The sequence below is a fragment of the Lithobates pipiens genome, unplaced genomic scaffold (assembly GCF_037356315.1).
Source record: "Lithobates pipiens isolate NorthernLeopardFrog02 unplaced genomic scaffold, aLitPip1_a1.2 Scaffold_418, whole genome shotgun sequence".
Lineage (NCBI taxonomy): Eukaryota > Metazoa > Chordata > Amphibia > Anura > Ranidae > Lithobates > Lithobates pipiens.
The window spans coordinates 1-16,197 of NW_027507869.1; the positions used below are offsets into that span (position 1 = coordinate 1).

Consider the following 16,197-nt stretch of genomic DNA (forward strand, 5'->3'; position numbering starts at 1 on the left):
CTATGGTACTTTAGCACCATCTAGTGGCCAAATGTGGTATTTTCCATTTTTAATAAAAAATGTAAGGAAAAAAACACTCGACTGGCACAGGAAATAGTCTAATAATTGTCATTGTTTGTTTATTTTTGTGGCCTATTTGCTCAGAAGGAATGTACATGGACTTTCACAGGGACGAAAACGGAAAATACCGCACTTGGCCACTAGATGGTGTTCAAATCCTATTAGCCCCATCTAGTGGCCAAATGTGGTATTTTCCATTTTTAATAAAAATTTAAAGGAAAAAAACACTCGAATGGTACAGGGAATAGTCTAATAATTGTCATTGTTTGTTTATTTTTGTGGCCTATTTGCTCAGAAGGAATGTACATAGACTTTCACAGGGACGAAAACTGAAAATACCGCACTTGGCCACTAGATGGTGTTCAAATCCTATTAGCCCCATCTAGTGGCCAAATGTGGTATTTTTCAATTTTTTATCAAAATGAAATGGGAAACACTCGACGAGCAGAGGAATGAGCTTAACCACTTGCTTACTGGGCACTTAAACACCCTTCCCTGCCCAGACCAATTTTCAGCTTTCGGTGCTCTCACAATTTGAATGACAATTACTCAGTCATGCAACACTGTACCCAAATGAATTTTTTGTCCTTTTTTTCCCACAAATAGAGCTTTCTTTTGGTGGTATTTGATCACCTCTGGGGTTTTTATTTTTTGCGCTATAAATGAAAAAAGACCGAAAATTTTGAAAAAAAACGCATATTTCTTTGTTTCTGTGACAGAATTATGCAAATTATAAATTTTTCTTCATAAATTTTGGCCACAATTTATACTGCTACATATCTTTGGTAAAAATAACCCAAATTAGTGGATATTATTTGGTCTTTGTGAAAGTTAGAGAGTCTACAAGGTGTGGTGCGAATCGCACAAAATTTATCACATCTGATGTACTGGTGGCCTATCTCACTTCTTGTGACCCGAACAAGTCAGGAAAGTACAAATACCCCCCAAATGACCCCTTTTTGGAAAGTAGACATTCCAAGGTATTTAGTAATAGTGAGCTTTTTGATGTTGTCATATTTTTCCACAATTCTTTGCAAAATTAAGATTTTTCATTTTTTTTTTTCTCCACAAAATTGTCATTGTAATAGGTTATTTCTCTCACGTGGCATGTGTATACCACAAATGACACCCCCCAAAAAATTCTGCTACTCCTCCTGAGTATTACAATACCACATGTGTGGGACTTTTTCACAGCCTGGCCACATAGAGAGGCCCAACATGCAGGTAGCGCCATCATGTGTTCTAGGAACATAAATTACACATCTAACTTGTTGACTATTTATTACACTTTTGAAGCACCAGGACAATGACACGTGACACTGATGACAGATGGCACTGATACGTGGCAATGATGACACTTATACGTGGCACTGATGACACGTGGCACTGATGACAGATGGCACTAATATGTGGCACTGATGACAGATGGCACTAATATGTGGCACTGATGACACGTGGCACTTATATGTGGCACTGATGACACGTGGCACTAATACATGGCACTGAAGACACGTGGCACTAATACGTGGCACTGATGACAGATGGCACTAATACGTGGCACTAATACGTGCCACCGATGACAGATGGCACTAATACATGGCACCGATGACGCGTGACACTGATGACAGATGGCACTGATAAGTGGCATTGATGACACGTGACACTGACAACAGATGGCACGTGACACTGACAGGTGGCACTGATGACAAATGGCACTAATACGTGGCACTGATGACACGTGGCACTGATGACAGATGGCACTTATACGTGGCACTGATGACAGATGGCACTGGTGACAAATGGCACTGACAACAGGTGGCACTGGGGGCAGGTAGCACTGGGGTGGATGGCACTGGGGGCAGGTAGCACTGGGGTGGATGGCACTGGGGGCAGGTAGCACTGGGGTGGATGGCACTGGGGCGGATGGCACTGGGGCGGATGGCACTGCTGGGGGAGGATGGCACTGCTGGGGGAGGATGGATGGCACTGCTGGGGGAGGATGGATGGCACTGCTGGGGGAGGATGGCACTTTTTTTTTTTACTTTTTTTTTTTTTTTTTTTTTACAAAGCGAAGCAGAACGGCTGCCGCTGCAGCCGTTCATCTCTCCCCTCTCACACTCTGTGTGAGGAGGGAGAGCGGCGCTGAGAGATGATCTCATATGTTTACATATGAGATCATCTCCCATTGGACACGCCGATCACGCTGTAAACGGCCGCTGTTATTGGCCGTTTACAGCGATCTGTGTTTGCCTGTCCCCGGAGGACACGGCGAACACAGAACTTCCGTGATGCGCGCCCGCGGCGGCGCGCATTGCGGAAGTAAACAATAGAACGTCCAGGGACGGCCTCCTGGACGAACGCGCCTGCTCTACGCCCGTCATTCGGCTATAGGGCGGGCGCGAGGTGGTTAATAGTCACTGTCTTTTTTGGTTTGTTTGTTTTGTTTTTTTTGCCCCATTTGCGCAGAACAATGGACATGGACTTTCACAGGGCACAAAAAAGAAAATACCACATTTGGCCACTAGATGGTGTTCAAATCCTATATTGCTTTACCACCATCTAGTGGCCACATGTGGTATTTTCCATTTTTAATCAAAATGAAAATGGCAAACACTCGACTAGCACAGGAAATAGCCTAATAATATTCATTGTTTTTTTACTCCATTTGCACAGAACGAATGTACATGCAGTTTTGATGGGTGAATAGCTCAGCAAATATATATTTTTTTCTTTTTAAACACATCCCTATATTTAGCTTATTTGCATTAGAAGTAGTTACATAGTTAGTAAGGTTGAATAAAGACACCAGTCCATCCAGTTCAACCTGAGTGTCTACAATTGTCCCTATCCCTGTACATTGCACCCTCACATCGGTCCCTACCCTCAAGGAGCCCACAATCCAAGGTCCCCATTCATATACTAGGGGCCAATTTGGGACAGAAGCCAATTAACCTACCTGCATGTCTTTGGAGTGTGCGAGGTAACCGGAGTACCCGGAGGAAACCCCACACAGGCACAGGGAGAACATGCAAACTCCAGGCAGGTAGTGTCGTGGTTGGGATTCAAACCAGCGACCCTTTTTACTGCTAGGTGAGAGTGCTAACCACTACACCACTGTGCCACCCACTACACCACTGTGCCGCTCTAGTTAAGTCAGTTAAAAGTTTATTTATAGCCAGGGAATGTCATTTTTTTGTCCCTTTAGGGATCTTCATTCACTTCCTGTACCAGAGACACACAGGAAGTGAACGTTAAATCGAAGTAAAGAAAAACCCCCTCTTAGTCAGCAGTCAACCATATAGGTGACCCCATTGAAAGATTTCCCCTCACCTCCTGATCTGGTGGTGATAACTGTAAATACTGCATTATGGCCACTAGATGGCGCTGACATAGGACAAATGTGTACGCCTCAGCTCCACCTGGTGGCCATCCGTGGTATTTCTGCATTCGCACATTCGAATTGCATAAACTATAGCCTGGGAACATTCGATCTTGCATGGCGCGAATATACATGCAGTTTTGGTGGACGAACAGCTAGGCATTTTTTATTTTATTTTTTGTAAATGCACACCTTGGTGTCCGGTATGGATAGGCGTTCTCCGCAGGAAACATCATCTGAACCAATAAAAAAATCCAGCACATAAAAATCTGTCTCTGTCTTTGGGAATGTTTTTTTTTTTTTTTTGTTTGTTCATCAGGTACCGTATGCGGAAACAGAATTGCCCGAACTGCAGCTACTCCTGGTTTGAGAATCTGAAGGACAGCGAGATGAAGCTCAGAAAGGTGAGGACTATAGACAATGGGACTGGCTACAGATAACACAATGCTGCGTACCACATGGCAATTTACAACATATAATAAATAAATAAATAAATAAATAAATAAACACGCTTCCACTGTAAATGAATAATTTGGTAATAGTTACTGGTATTAGTGATTAAAACTGCATGATATTAGGTACAAAAACATAACACAAATGCAGTAAAGGGAATCACTGGTAGTGGGTTAAATACAAGCTTTGTAAATCTACTATTTTCTGTTTTTGCATTTTTTGCTTTTTTTTTTGTTTTTTGTTTTTTTTTGCTTTTTTTTTTTTTTTTTTTGTGTTTAAATTGGAAATTTTCAATAAAAATATATATAAAAAAAAAAAAACATGTAATAAAAACTTCATTAACTGCTTCCAGTCCAGGCCAATTCTGACATTCCTCTCCTACATGTAAAACATTTATTTTATTTTTTTTTTTTTACTAGAAAATTACTTAGAATCCCCCAAACACTATAATTTTTTATATTTTTTTTTTTTTGTAAGCAGAGGCCCTAGGGAAATAAAATGGTGTTTGTTGCATATTTTTATGTCACATGATATTTGCTCAGAGGTTTCTCAAACGACAATTTTTGGAAAAAAGTACACTTTTAACCACTTGAAGACCGGGCATTTTCTGACACTTTTTGTTTACAGGTTTAGATCAGTATTTTTTTTTTTGCTAGAAAACTACTTATAACCCCCAAATATTATAAAACGTTTTTTTTTTTTTTTTTAGCAGACACCCTAGGGAATAAAATGGTGGTCGTGGCAATTATTTATGTTGCACAGTATTTGCGCAGTGGTTTTTCAAATGCATTTTTATTTTTTTAAATACACTTTAATGAATAATAAAAAAAAAACACACAATATATACCCCAATTTTTTTTCTTCTAAAAAATTAAATAAATAAATAGACATGTCGCACTTTAAAATTGCGCACGCCTGTGGAATGGCAACAAACGACGGTATTTAAAGCACTTGTTAAAAAAATGGATCCTGTCTCTTTAAAGAATGTTATACAGCAAAGTGCTTGTCCTCTGTCATTTGGCCCCTGTAACACCTGACATACCTGGCTGATCCTGCAGTTTCTACCCTCCCCTTTATAAACTGACCACGGTTCATTATGGCTGCTAAGCCCTGACATGTGGTCAGTTTACATGCCTCCACAGCTCTCCTGTCCTCCTATGTGCTCTTTCCCCCCCTCCTCCCTGCCTGTCTGCCCACCCCTGTGTCAGTGCCCCCCTCCACTCCTGCTGCTCTCATAACTGTTAAAACTTTAACAGATTTTTTGCTGTGCTCCTGTCTGTGTGCTTTATAAAAAAAAAAAAAAAGAAGCCTCCTTTATTGCATTTCACAGTGGTTCCCTGCGATCACGTGACCGGTCAGCTCTCTTTCTCCTCTCCTCCTCGTGTCCTGGTTGACGCCAGCAGGGGGAATCTTGGCCCCGCCCAGTGCATCTGTCAGCCTGGCAGAGGAGAGAGCCGGCCGGGGGATGTGATCTCGGGGGAACTGCTGTGAAATCCGGTACAGGAGGCATTTTTTAAATAAAACGCACAGAGACAGGAGCACTTTTTTATTAGGACAAAGAGGGGCTTATATACATTTGTATAAGTGGGTTAACAACCACATTAACATCTTCAGCCCCGGAAGAATTGGAGGCCATTTTTTGCGATTCGGCACTGCGTCGCTTTAACTGACAGTTGCGCTGTACACAAACAAAATTGACATCCTTTTTTTTCCCACAAATAGAGCTTTATTTTGGTGGTATTTGATCGCCGCTGCGTTTTTTGCGCTATACCAAAAAAAGAGCGAAAATTTTGAAAGAAAAACACAATATTTTGTACCTTTTGCTGTAATAAATATCCCCCAATTTTTGTTTTAAAAAAGCCAATTTTTTTTCCTCAGTTTAGGCCGATATGCATTCTTCTACATATATTTGGTAATAAAAATCGCAATAAGCGTATATTGATGGGTTTGAGCAAAAGTTATATTGTTTGCAAAACAGAGGATAGATTTATGGCATTTTTATTATTATTATTATTATTATTATTATTTATTTTATTTTTTTTACTAGTAATGGCGGCAATCTTTTTTTATTGAGACTGAAACATTATGGCGGACACTTTTGGCACATTTTTGGGTCGATTGACAATTATACAGCGATCAATACTATAAACATGCACTGATTACTGTATAAATGTCACTGGAAGGGGAAGGGGTTGACACTAGGGGGCGATCAAGGGTGTTAAGTGTGTTCCCTATGTGTGTGTTCCCTATTATGTGTGTGTTCCCTATGTGTGTGTTCCCTATGTGTGTGTTCCCTATGTGTGTGTTCTAACTGTTGGGGGAGGGGACGGACTATAGAAGATGAGAGATCGCGGTTCCTATCTCGTGGGAACTCACAATCTCTCTCTCCTCTCCGCACAGAACTGGGATGTGTGTGTTTACACCCAACACACACGCATATCCCTGTTCTGCCTCTCATGCCCGCAATCGCTCGTGGCCGGCGTTTTTTATTTACACTGTCCCTTTAATATTTTTTACTTTTATTCCTATTACAAGGAATGTACACATCTGTTGTAATAGAAATAAGGATGACAGGACCTCTTTATGAAGAGATCTGGGGGGGGGGGGGGGGGTTAAAATCCTCTCCCTTCGCTTTAAAAAAAAAATGGTTTAGTTCCAGCCTGAACCGGAGGTGACGTCATGATGTCGCTCTGGTCCTCCAAGGCCATAGAGGCGATCAAAGACAATCTAGTCTTTTATCGCCTCTGTGACCAGCAGGGTTGGATTGTTTTTTCGAGCGTGCCGGTAAAGATAGTAAGCCTGAGAAACATCAGCAAGTGGGGGGGGGGAACGTCCCCTCGCGCTACTTCCGAAAGTGTTCCAGCGGCTAATGAGCCCCTCGGAGCGCTTTCATGAGAAAGCCAGCCGCTGGCTTAAAAAAATAAATAAATACGGGGTTGTGGCTGATGGCTTCAACCGCTACCCTGGTAAACCACTTGCAAACCACAACGTATATTGTATATATACAGGGTGCATCTAAAAAATTTGAATATTATCAAAAAGTTGTCAATTCAAAAAGTAAAACTCATATTTTATAAAGATGCGTTACACGCAGAGAGATGTATTTCAAGCATAATTTGAATGATTATGGCTTATAGCTAGTGAAGACCCAAGATTCAATATCTCGGAAAAGTTTAATATTACATAAGACCCAAAAGAAAATATAGATTTTTAATACAGAAATGTTGTATTAGTGGGAAGTCTGTCCATGTAGTATAGTATGTACTCAATACTTGGTCGGGGCTCCTTTTGCATTAATTACTGCATCAATGCAGCTTGGCACGGAGGCGGTGTTTGCTGGCCTATCAAGCGATCAGTGATAGCCTGATCAATAAACCAGGTATTGGTACTTTTGGCAGAAATAAAATGCAACAATGTATAAAAAAATAAAAAAATTCTGCCTTTTGAACCACTTTACCTACTTCCCGACTGTGCTATAGACAAATGACGGCTACAGCATGGTCATCCAGTTCTGGGAGGGTGTCCATGGATGTCCTACCAGAACCAAGCCCCCCCCCCCCCACAGCATGGTCATCCAGTTCTGGGAGGGTGTCCATAGATGTCCTACCAGAACCAAGCCCCCCCCCCCCTACAGCATGGTCATCCAGTTTTGGGAGGGTGTCCATGGATGTCCTACCAGAACTAAGCCCCCTTCCCCCCCCCCCCCCACAGCATGGTCATCCAGTTCTGGGAGGGTGTCCATGGATGTCCTACCAGAACCAAGCCCCCCTTCCCCCCCCCCACAGCATGGTCATCCAGTTCTGGGAGGGTGTCCATGGATGTCCTACCAGAACCAAGCCCCCCTTCCCCCCCCCCCACAGCATGGTCATCCAGTTCTGGGAGGGTGTCCATAGATGTCCTACCAGAACCAAGCCCCCCCCTACAGCATGGTCATCCAGTTCTGGGAGGGTGTCCATGGATGTCCTACCAGAACCAAGCCCCCCCCCCACAGCATGGTCATCCAGTTCTTGGAGGGTGTCCATGGATGTCCTACCAGAACCAAGCCTCCCCCCCCCGCACCCCTTGGGGCGTGCACTCGGCTTGCTCTGTGATCACTAGGCATGTGCGTTTCCTTCCGCATTAATATTGGGATGATTTATATTTTTTATTCAGAGATTCAGATCTATCCGAATAGCCGAATTACAATATAAACTAATTTTACCGAATGCTCCGAATACCGAAACTAAATTCATCCAAATTTCAGATATTCGGACTGAAGTTCAAATAAAATTTTACATTTTAAATCCAGTCTAATTCTAACTGTACACATATTGCTGAAATCAAAGACTGTGTGGTATTAGAGTACCATTTTTAAACCTCTGGTCACAGATCACAGTAAAGGGTCAATCACAGTGGCCCTTTACCATGTGATCAGCTGTGTCCAATCATAGCTGGTTGCATGTAAACAGACTTGCTGGTTATCTTGAGGGTTATTGGCAAGCCTGTCAGCACACAGTTTACACTGATAATCAGTGCAGCCCCAACAGCGCCCATCAGTGCAGCCCCCAACAGCGCCCATCAGTGCTGGCCTACCAGTGCCACTTATCAATGCCGCCTTATCCACGCCTATCAGTGAAGCCTATCAGTGCCCGTCAATGCAACCTCATCAGCGCCCATCAGTGTAGCCTCATCATTGCCCATCAGCGCAGCCTCATCAGCGCCCATCAGCGCGGCCTCATCAGCGCCCATCATTTGTGGCTCATCAGCGCCCATCAGCGCGGCCTCATCAGTGCGGCCTCATCAGCGCCCATCATTGCAGCCTCATCAGCGCCCATCAACGCGGCCTCATCAGCGCCCATCAGTGCAGCCTCATCAGTGCCCATCAGTGCGGCCTAATCAGCGCCCATCAGTGTGGTCTAATCAACACCCATCAGTGTGGCCTAATCAGCACCCATCAGTTCGGCCTCAACAGCGCCAATTAGTACAGCCCATCGGTGCAACCTCATCAGCACCCGTCAGTGCAGCTTCATGAGCACCCGTCAGTGCAGCCTCATCAGCACCCATCAGTGCAGCCTCATCAGCACCCATCAGTGCAGCCTTATCAGCACCCATCAGTGCGGCCTAATCAGCGCCCATCAGTGCAACCTTATCAGTGCAGCCTCATCAGCGCCCATCAGTGCAGCCTCATCCGTGCACATCAGTGAAGAAGAAAAATTACTTATTTGCAAAATTTGTTAACAGAAACTAAGAAAAAAATTTTTTTTTCAATTCTTTCAGACTTTTTCGTTTGTTTAGCAAAAAATAAAAACCCAGTGGTGATTAAATACCCCCCCCCCCCCCCAAAAAAAAAAAAAAGAAAGCTCTATTTGTGTGAAAAAAAATGCTAAAAATGTCATGTGGGTACAGTGTTGCATGACCGTGCAATTGTCATGCAAAGTGTGACAGCAGCGAAAATTTTAAATTAGCCTGGGCAGGAGGGGGGTGAAAGTGCCCGGTACTGAAGAGGTTACATAAGACTGAGGCTACTAACAAATCAATTATAAGATAACCGACAGATACTGGAAAAGATAAATAAAAATAATTTAATGTGATGAGTGAAATTCCACCATTTTTTTTCCATTCCAGGTGGACTTTATCTGGATAAACCGAGACCAGAAGTTTTTTGAGTGGTTTGTTAGTTTGTTAACCAAGCTGGAGCTGGACCAGGCTGACGAGGAGCCGGAAGGTATACGGGATTTCTAATAGACACAAAATATATACAAAAATATACAGGAAAAAAAGGGGCAATGTCCCGTGTGGGGTACCTGCCAGCAGTGCCAGCCAAACTTAATCCTAATGTTCACCCCCTGATAAGCTGGTAGTGGAGGATTCCGCACCCCGCTCCTCTGATACCACCCGTTGTGTTTAGGGGTGCGCTGCCATGGTGACGCTTTAAAAAGCCTTTGCAGGTTAGCAGTCTGGTGCTAGAATTATTGTTCTCGCTCTGGTGTTTGTGACAATACCTCACATGTGTGGTGCAAACACTGTTTACCTTTGCATGCATGACCTACGTATGCGTTCACCTTTGTGTGCAACCACGGGAGGGGGGGGGGGGGTGGTTAGGGGTGCTTTAAACATTTTTCTTATTATTATTTATTTTATTTTTACACTGTCTGTTTAAAAAAATGTATCATTACTTTTATTGCTATCACAAGGCATTAAAGTGGTTGTAAACCCATCTGGAAAAAAAAGCAAAAGGCATAGCATACTAGCTCATTATGAATAACTTACCTGAGAACGAAGCCCCCGAAGCGGTCCTCCGTCTTCATGTTTGCCGCTGCCATGGATCCCAGAGCGACTTCCGGGTCTCGCTGCTCCGGGGCTGTGATTCGGCGGAGAAGCAATGACATCACTCCTGCGCATGCGCATGGGAGCCGACACTCGCGGTATATCGCCACGATCTGCGGCCTGCCCAGTGCGCCTGTGCGCCGCTGTCTACGGCGCATGCGCCGTAGACAGCAGTGGCTGTCTTTAGGTAAATATCTCCTAAACTGTATAGGTTTAGGAGATATTTCTTGGACCTACAGGTAAGCCTTAATCTAGGCTTACCTGTAGGTCAAAGTGGTTTGTAAAGGTTTACAACCACTCTAACAAATTCCCCCTTGTGATAGCATGGGCAGTGACAGGTACTCTTTAGAGAGGCATCTGGGGTCTAGTCCATCTGGTTTGAATCAGAGCTTTCATAGGCTGGTAGCGTTTTTTTGGACCAGTGGTCTCTAAACTGCAGCCTGGGGGGCCAGATGCGGCCCTCTGCTTGCTTTTATCTGGCCCTGGGGGCACTATTTCATCCATTGATACCAACAATGGGGCATAATCCCCCCCTTCCCCCATTGAGATCAGAAAAGGGGCGCAATTCATCCCATTGACACCAACAATTGGGCAAAATGACGCCAACGATGGGGCACAATTCCCCCCCCCCCCCGCTAACACCAAGGAAGAAGCACAATCCCACCCAATGATGAGGCCTAACTCCTCAGCCCGACACCCAACAAAGGAGAACAATTCCTCCCAAAGACACCAACGATGGGGCATTCTTTATTTCCACTGAAGTCGGGACCTTTTCTACTCCCAATGGTCACAGCCCGGCCCCCCTAAAGTCAAAGTATCCCTAATTTGGCTGCAAAAGTGGAAACACACTTTAACCACTTAAAGTGGTTCTGCACCTTAAAAAAAATATTAAAATCCAGCAGCTACAAATATTGCAGTTGCTGACTTTTAATAAATTGACATTTTCCTGTCCCAGGGTCCAGCGATGTCGGCAGCAAATGATGAGCGATCGCTCGTCTCTCTGCTGCCCCCGCCGCCATCCTCTGTCAGGGAATTGGAAGTGAAGTGTTGAGGCTTCACTGCCCGGTTCCCTACTGCACGTGCGCGAGTCGTGCTGCGCGTCTCTGCTGGTCCCCGCTGTGTCCTGGGAACTGTGTGTTTCCCAGAACACAACGGGGGGCGGGGCATCTGCGGCGGTCTGTCCTGGAAGTGGGTGCAGATACCTGGATTATCCAGGTAACTGCAACCCCCTCCCCCCTGAAAGGGGACGATTGTGGCACCGGAAGGGGGGGAGGGATCAGATGAGCGGAACTTCCACTTTAGGGTGGAGAACCGCTTTAAAGAGGAAGTAAACCACATGCGCCGTAGACAACGGTGCCTGTCTTTTGGCAAATATCTCCTAAACTGTGTAGGTTTAGGAGATATTTCTTGGACTTACAGGTAAGCCTTAATCTAGGTTTACAACCACTTTAACCACTTGCCGCCCGCCCTATTACAAAAAGACGGCGGCAAAGTGGTTTGATAATCCTGACCGGATGTCATATGACGTCCTCAGGATTATGAGCCGCTGCACGCCCCCGGGGGCGCGCCCCGGGGGCGCGCATCGCGGCGATCGTTGTTGCAGGGTTTCAGTCTGACACCCGGCAACTACGATCTCGGTAAAGAGTCTCCGACGGAGACTCTTTACCACGTGATCAGCCGTGTCCAATCACGGCTGATCACAGTGTAAATGGGAAGAGCCGGTGATCGGCTTTTCCTCACTCGCGTCTGTCAGACACGAGTAGAGGAGAGACGATCGGCTGCTCCTCTGACGGGGGGGTCTGTGCTGATCGATTATCAGCACAGCCCCCCCGAGGATGCCCACACTGGACCACCAGGGACGCCACCAGACCACCAGGGAAAAGGTAATCCTCCCTAGACCACCAGGGATGCCAATGGTCAGCACAATGGATGCCAATCAGTGCCCATAATGGATGCCAATCAGTGCCCACAATGGGCATCACTGATTGGCATGCATTATTGTTTGGCACTGATTGGCATCCATTAGTACAGTATAACACCAATGCCGCCTATGAGTGCCCACCTGTGCTGCCTATGAGTGCCCACCTGTTATGAGTGCCCACCTGTGCTGCCTATGAGTGCCCACCTGTGCCACCTATCAGTGCCCACCCATGCCCATATGTGCCGCCTGTCCATGCCCATCTGTGCCACCTATCCATGCCCATCTGTGCCGCCCATCCATGCCAATCCGTGCAAGCTATCAGTGCCAATTTGTGCCACCTATCAGTGTCCATCCATGTCGCCCATCCGTGTCGCCCATCCGCGTCGCCCATCCGTGCCACCCATCCGTGCCGCCTATCAGTGTCCATCAATGCCACCTCCTCATCAGTGCCACTTCATTGGTGCCCATCAGTGCCGCCTTATCAGTGCCCATCAGTGCCCATCAGTGAAGGAGAAAACTTACTTATTTACAAAGTTTTGAAACTGAAACAAAAAAAAACATTTTTTTTTCAAAATTTTCTGTATTTTTTATTTGTAGCACAAAAAATAAAAACCGTAGAGGTGATCAAATACCACCAAAAGAAAGCTCTATTTGTGGGAAAAAAATGATAAAAATTTAATTTGGGTACAGTGTAGCATGACCGCGCAATTGTCATTCAAAGTGCGACAGCGCTGAAAGCTCAAAATTGGTCTGGGCAGGAAGGTGTTTAAGTGCCCGGTATTGATGTGGTTAAGTACCGAGCTTTTTTTTGAGATTTGTTGTTTACAGGTTAAAACAGTTTTTTTGCTAGAAAAGTACTTAGAACCCCCCCCCCCCAACATTATAAAAAATAAAAATTCTAACACCCTGGAGCAGTGATGGCGAACCTCAGCACCCCCCCCCCCAGATGTTTTGGAACTACACTTCTCATAATGCTCATGCACTCTGCAGTGTAGTTGAAAATTATGGAAAATGTAGTTCCAAAACCATCTGGGGTGTCAAGGTTCTCCATCACTGCCCTAGAGAATAAAAACGGCGGTCTTTGCAATACTTTCTGTCACGCTGTATTTGCGCAGCGTTCTTACAAGCGCACTTTTTTGGAAAAAATATATTTTTTGAATAAAATAAAATAAGACAACAGTAAAGTTAGCCCAATTTTTTATATTGTGAAAGATAATGTTACGCCGAGTAAATTGATACCCAACATGTCACGCTTCGAAATTGCTCCGGCTTGTGGAATGGTGACAAACTTTTACCCTTAAAAATCTCCATAGGCGACGTTTAATAAATTCTACAGGTTGCATTTTTTTGAGTTACAGAGGGGGTCTAGGGCTAGAATTATTGCTCTCGCTTTACCGATCGCGGCGATACCTCACATGTGTGGTGTGAACACCGTTTTCATACGCGGGCGCTACTCACGTATGCGTTCGCTTCTGCGCGCGAGCTCGGCAGGACGGGGCGCATTTAAAAAAAAAATATTTTTTCTCTTATTTATTTTACCTTTTATTTTTACACTGTTCTTTAAAAAAAAAAAAAATAAAATAAAAAAAAATGTGTCACTTTTATTCCTATTACAAGGAATGTAAACATCCCTTGTAATAGAAAAAAAAGTATGACAGGACCTCTTAAATATGAGATCCGAGGTCAAAAATACCTCACATCTCATATTTACACTAAAGTGCAATAAAAAAAAAATGCAATAAATTTTGTCATTTAAAAAATAAATAAGTAAATGAAAAATGCCCCTTTAAGAGCTACGGGCGGAAGTGGCGTTTTGACGTGGCTTCCGTCCTGCAATGGTATGGAGATGGGTGGGTGGGCCATCTTCCCCCTCACTCGTCTCCATACCCAACAAGGAGAAGATCCAATTGCCTCCGCCGCTGTCGACGTCTCGGAGGGCACAACGGAGCGCGGCGGGACAGGGGCGCCCCTCTCACGCCACCGATAACAATACTCTTGCGGCGAATCCGCCACAGAGACCACTTTTATCCGGAAAGCGGACCGCCGGCCGAAGAAGAAGAGGATTCCCGGGGTTATGGCAGCTGGCTGCTGCCATAACAACGATATTCCTCTTCAAAGTTAGGACGTACATCGGGCGCGGCGGTCCGTAAGTGGTTAAGGTGGATACAGATTTGCAATTTGTCAGCAATCTTCTCCTCTCTCCAGGAACCTGAATGCTCCTTTCCTGCGATGATTGCAGAACGGCACGTTTCCTTATTGCTTTCCCGCAGATCACTTCCCCCCTCCCCCGATGTGCAGTACGCAGTCAGAGGTGTGCGTCGTGTGGTAACCTGTCGGTGATTAATGACTCGTCTCGCTCTCACATATCCTAATCATGAATCGCAGCGTTGCTGTCAGACGCAGATCGCTCACATAGTGGGCTCAGGAGACACGAGACGAGAAATACATCTGTGCTGCCAAAAGAACTTTACATTTCCCCCGGGTGAATGGGAAGGTGAAAGGGGGCACCAGAGGAAACTTTTTGAAGGAAAAAAAAAAATGACAGCTTCTCCTAAAATTCAAATCCAGCTGGTGTGTTACGCAGGAAACTCGCGTCCCCGTGTCCATAAGGCCTCATTTAGACTAGCGGTTGGGGGGGGGGGGGATTGAAAACGTGCGATTGAGGCTCCATTCACGCTTGTGTGACTTGCCAAGCTTACAGCTCCAGCTTCTTCTACCACATGAAGTCCAGGCCCAGGGGCGGACTGACAACTCATGGGGCCCCGGGCAATAGGAGATTATGGGGCCCCAAAGCAATCAGAGATTATGGGGCCACATAGTATACACAAGCACACACACAATATACAATCACACACACAGTACACACAGACATGTTTCTATTGGCTGAGAAGGTACTGGAGAGGTGGGGCAGCTATAATCTCGGGATTTACATACTGTCCCTGGTTTTACTGAGGCTGGCAACACCTGATGGGGCCCCTCTAGTGGCATGGGGCCCTCGGGCAGTGCCCGAGTAGCGCAATGGTCAGTCCGCCCTGTCCAGGCCTATAGACAGCCGGTGGTCGGAGTATTTGCCCGGCTGGGAAGATTCCAACTTAATAATTGTCACCTTAATAAATCTGTCACTAGGGAACCAAATAAATACGACTGCAAGTACAATTGTTCAGAAAATGAAATAACATTCTGTATCTCAGGTCGATTCCTGGAAATGCACATGTACATGACTTCCGCTCTCGGCAAGAATGACATGAAGGCCATCGGGCTACAGATGGCTCTGGACCTTCTGGCCAAGAAGGAAGAAAAAGACTCCATTACGGGACTGAAGACTCGAACGCAGCCGGGACGTCCAGACTGGAACAAGGCATGACTAAATTTCCAGACGAATATTTCTGGGTTGGCTTATAGAAAGTTTTTTTTGTAAAAAAGCAATTAATAATTTATATTCTTGGTTTTAGGTTTTCCAGAAAATTGAGCAGGAGAAGAAAGGAAAGGTGCAAGTGTTCTACTGTGGCTCTCCGGCGCTGGCCAAAGTCATCAAGGCCCACTGCGAACAGTTCAACTTCAAATTTTTTAAGGAAAACTTCTAGTCATTTAGTCTTTGCTAAATTAGAGTAATTCAATGAGAATGTAAGATACCTACACATATTAATAAATGGTCACTTCAAGGAAGGCTTGTTTTTGAAGAACAACTGCGCTTTTGCCTACAAATATTAATAAATGGTCACATCAAGGAAGGCTTGTTTTTTGAAGGACAACTGTGCCTTTGGTACAAGTTGTCCTTAAAGTGTGTCCCCGAAAGACCCTCTAGTGGCCTTAGCCTTATTCCCTAATTAGAACACACAGACAGGCACATAGCATTTTCTTTACTCTTCCACTGGCTCAAATGAACAGTCTAGGGGTGTCTTTTTAGGGTTTTATTGGAACCTAAAACTTGGATGGGGTGAGGGAGCATGGGATACACTAGAACTAAACACTCAGAGGACTCATTAACTATCTTGCTGCCAGGGCTGGACTGGGACAGACATTTGGCCCTGGACTTCATCCAGACCGGCCCATTTACATTTTGCGTGTCCCATCAGCA

The 16,197-nt window shown here is 45.0% G+C and overlaps 1 protein-coding gene across 1 annotated transcript; it reads left to right on the forward strand.

The window, feature by feature from the left end:
• Positions 1–3,758: 3,758 nt before the first annotated feature.
• LOC143956832 (NADPH oxidase 5-like) lies at positions 3,759–15,781 on the forward strand (the record flags this gene model as incomplete). The annotated part of the gene is given in 4 exon segments (XM_077467006.1): positions 3,759–3,843; positions 9,497–9,596; positions 15,311–15,477; positions 15,572–15,781. Coding segments are annotated over 4 exon segments (484 nt in total), but the record flags the coding sequence as incomplete, so codon positions are not given.
• Between the last annotated feature and the right edge of the window lie 416 nt (positions 15,782–16,197).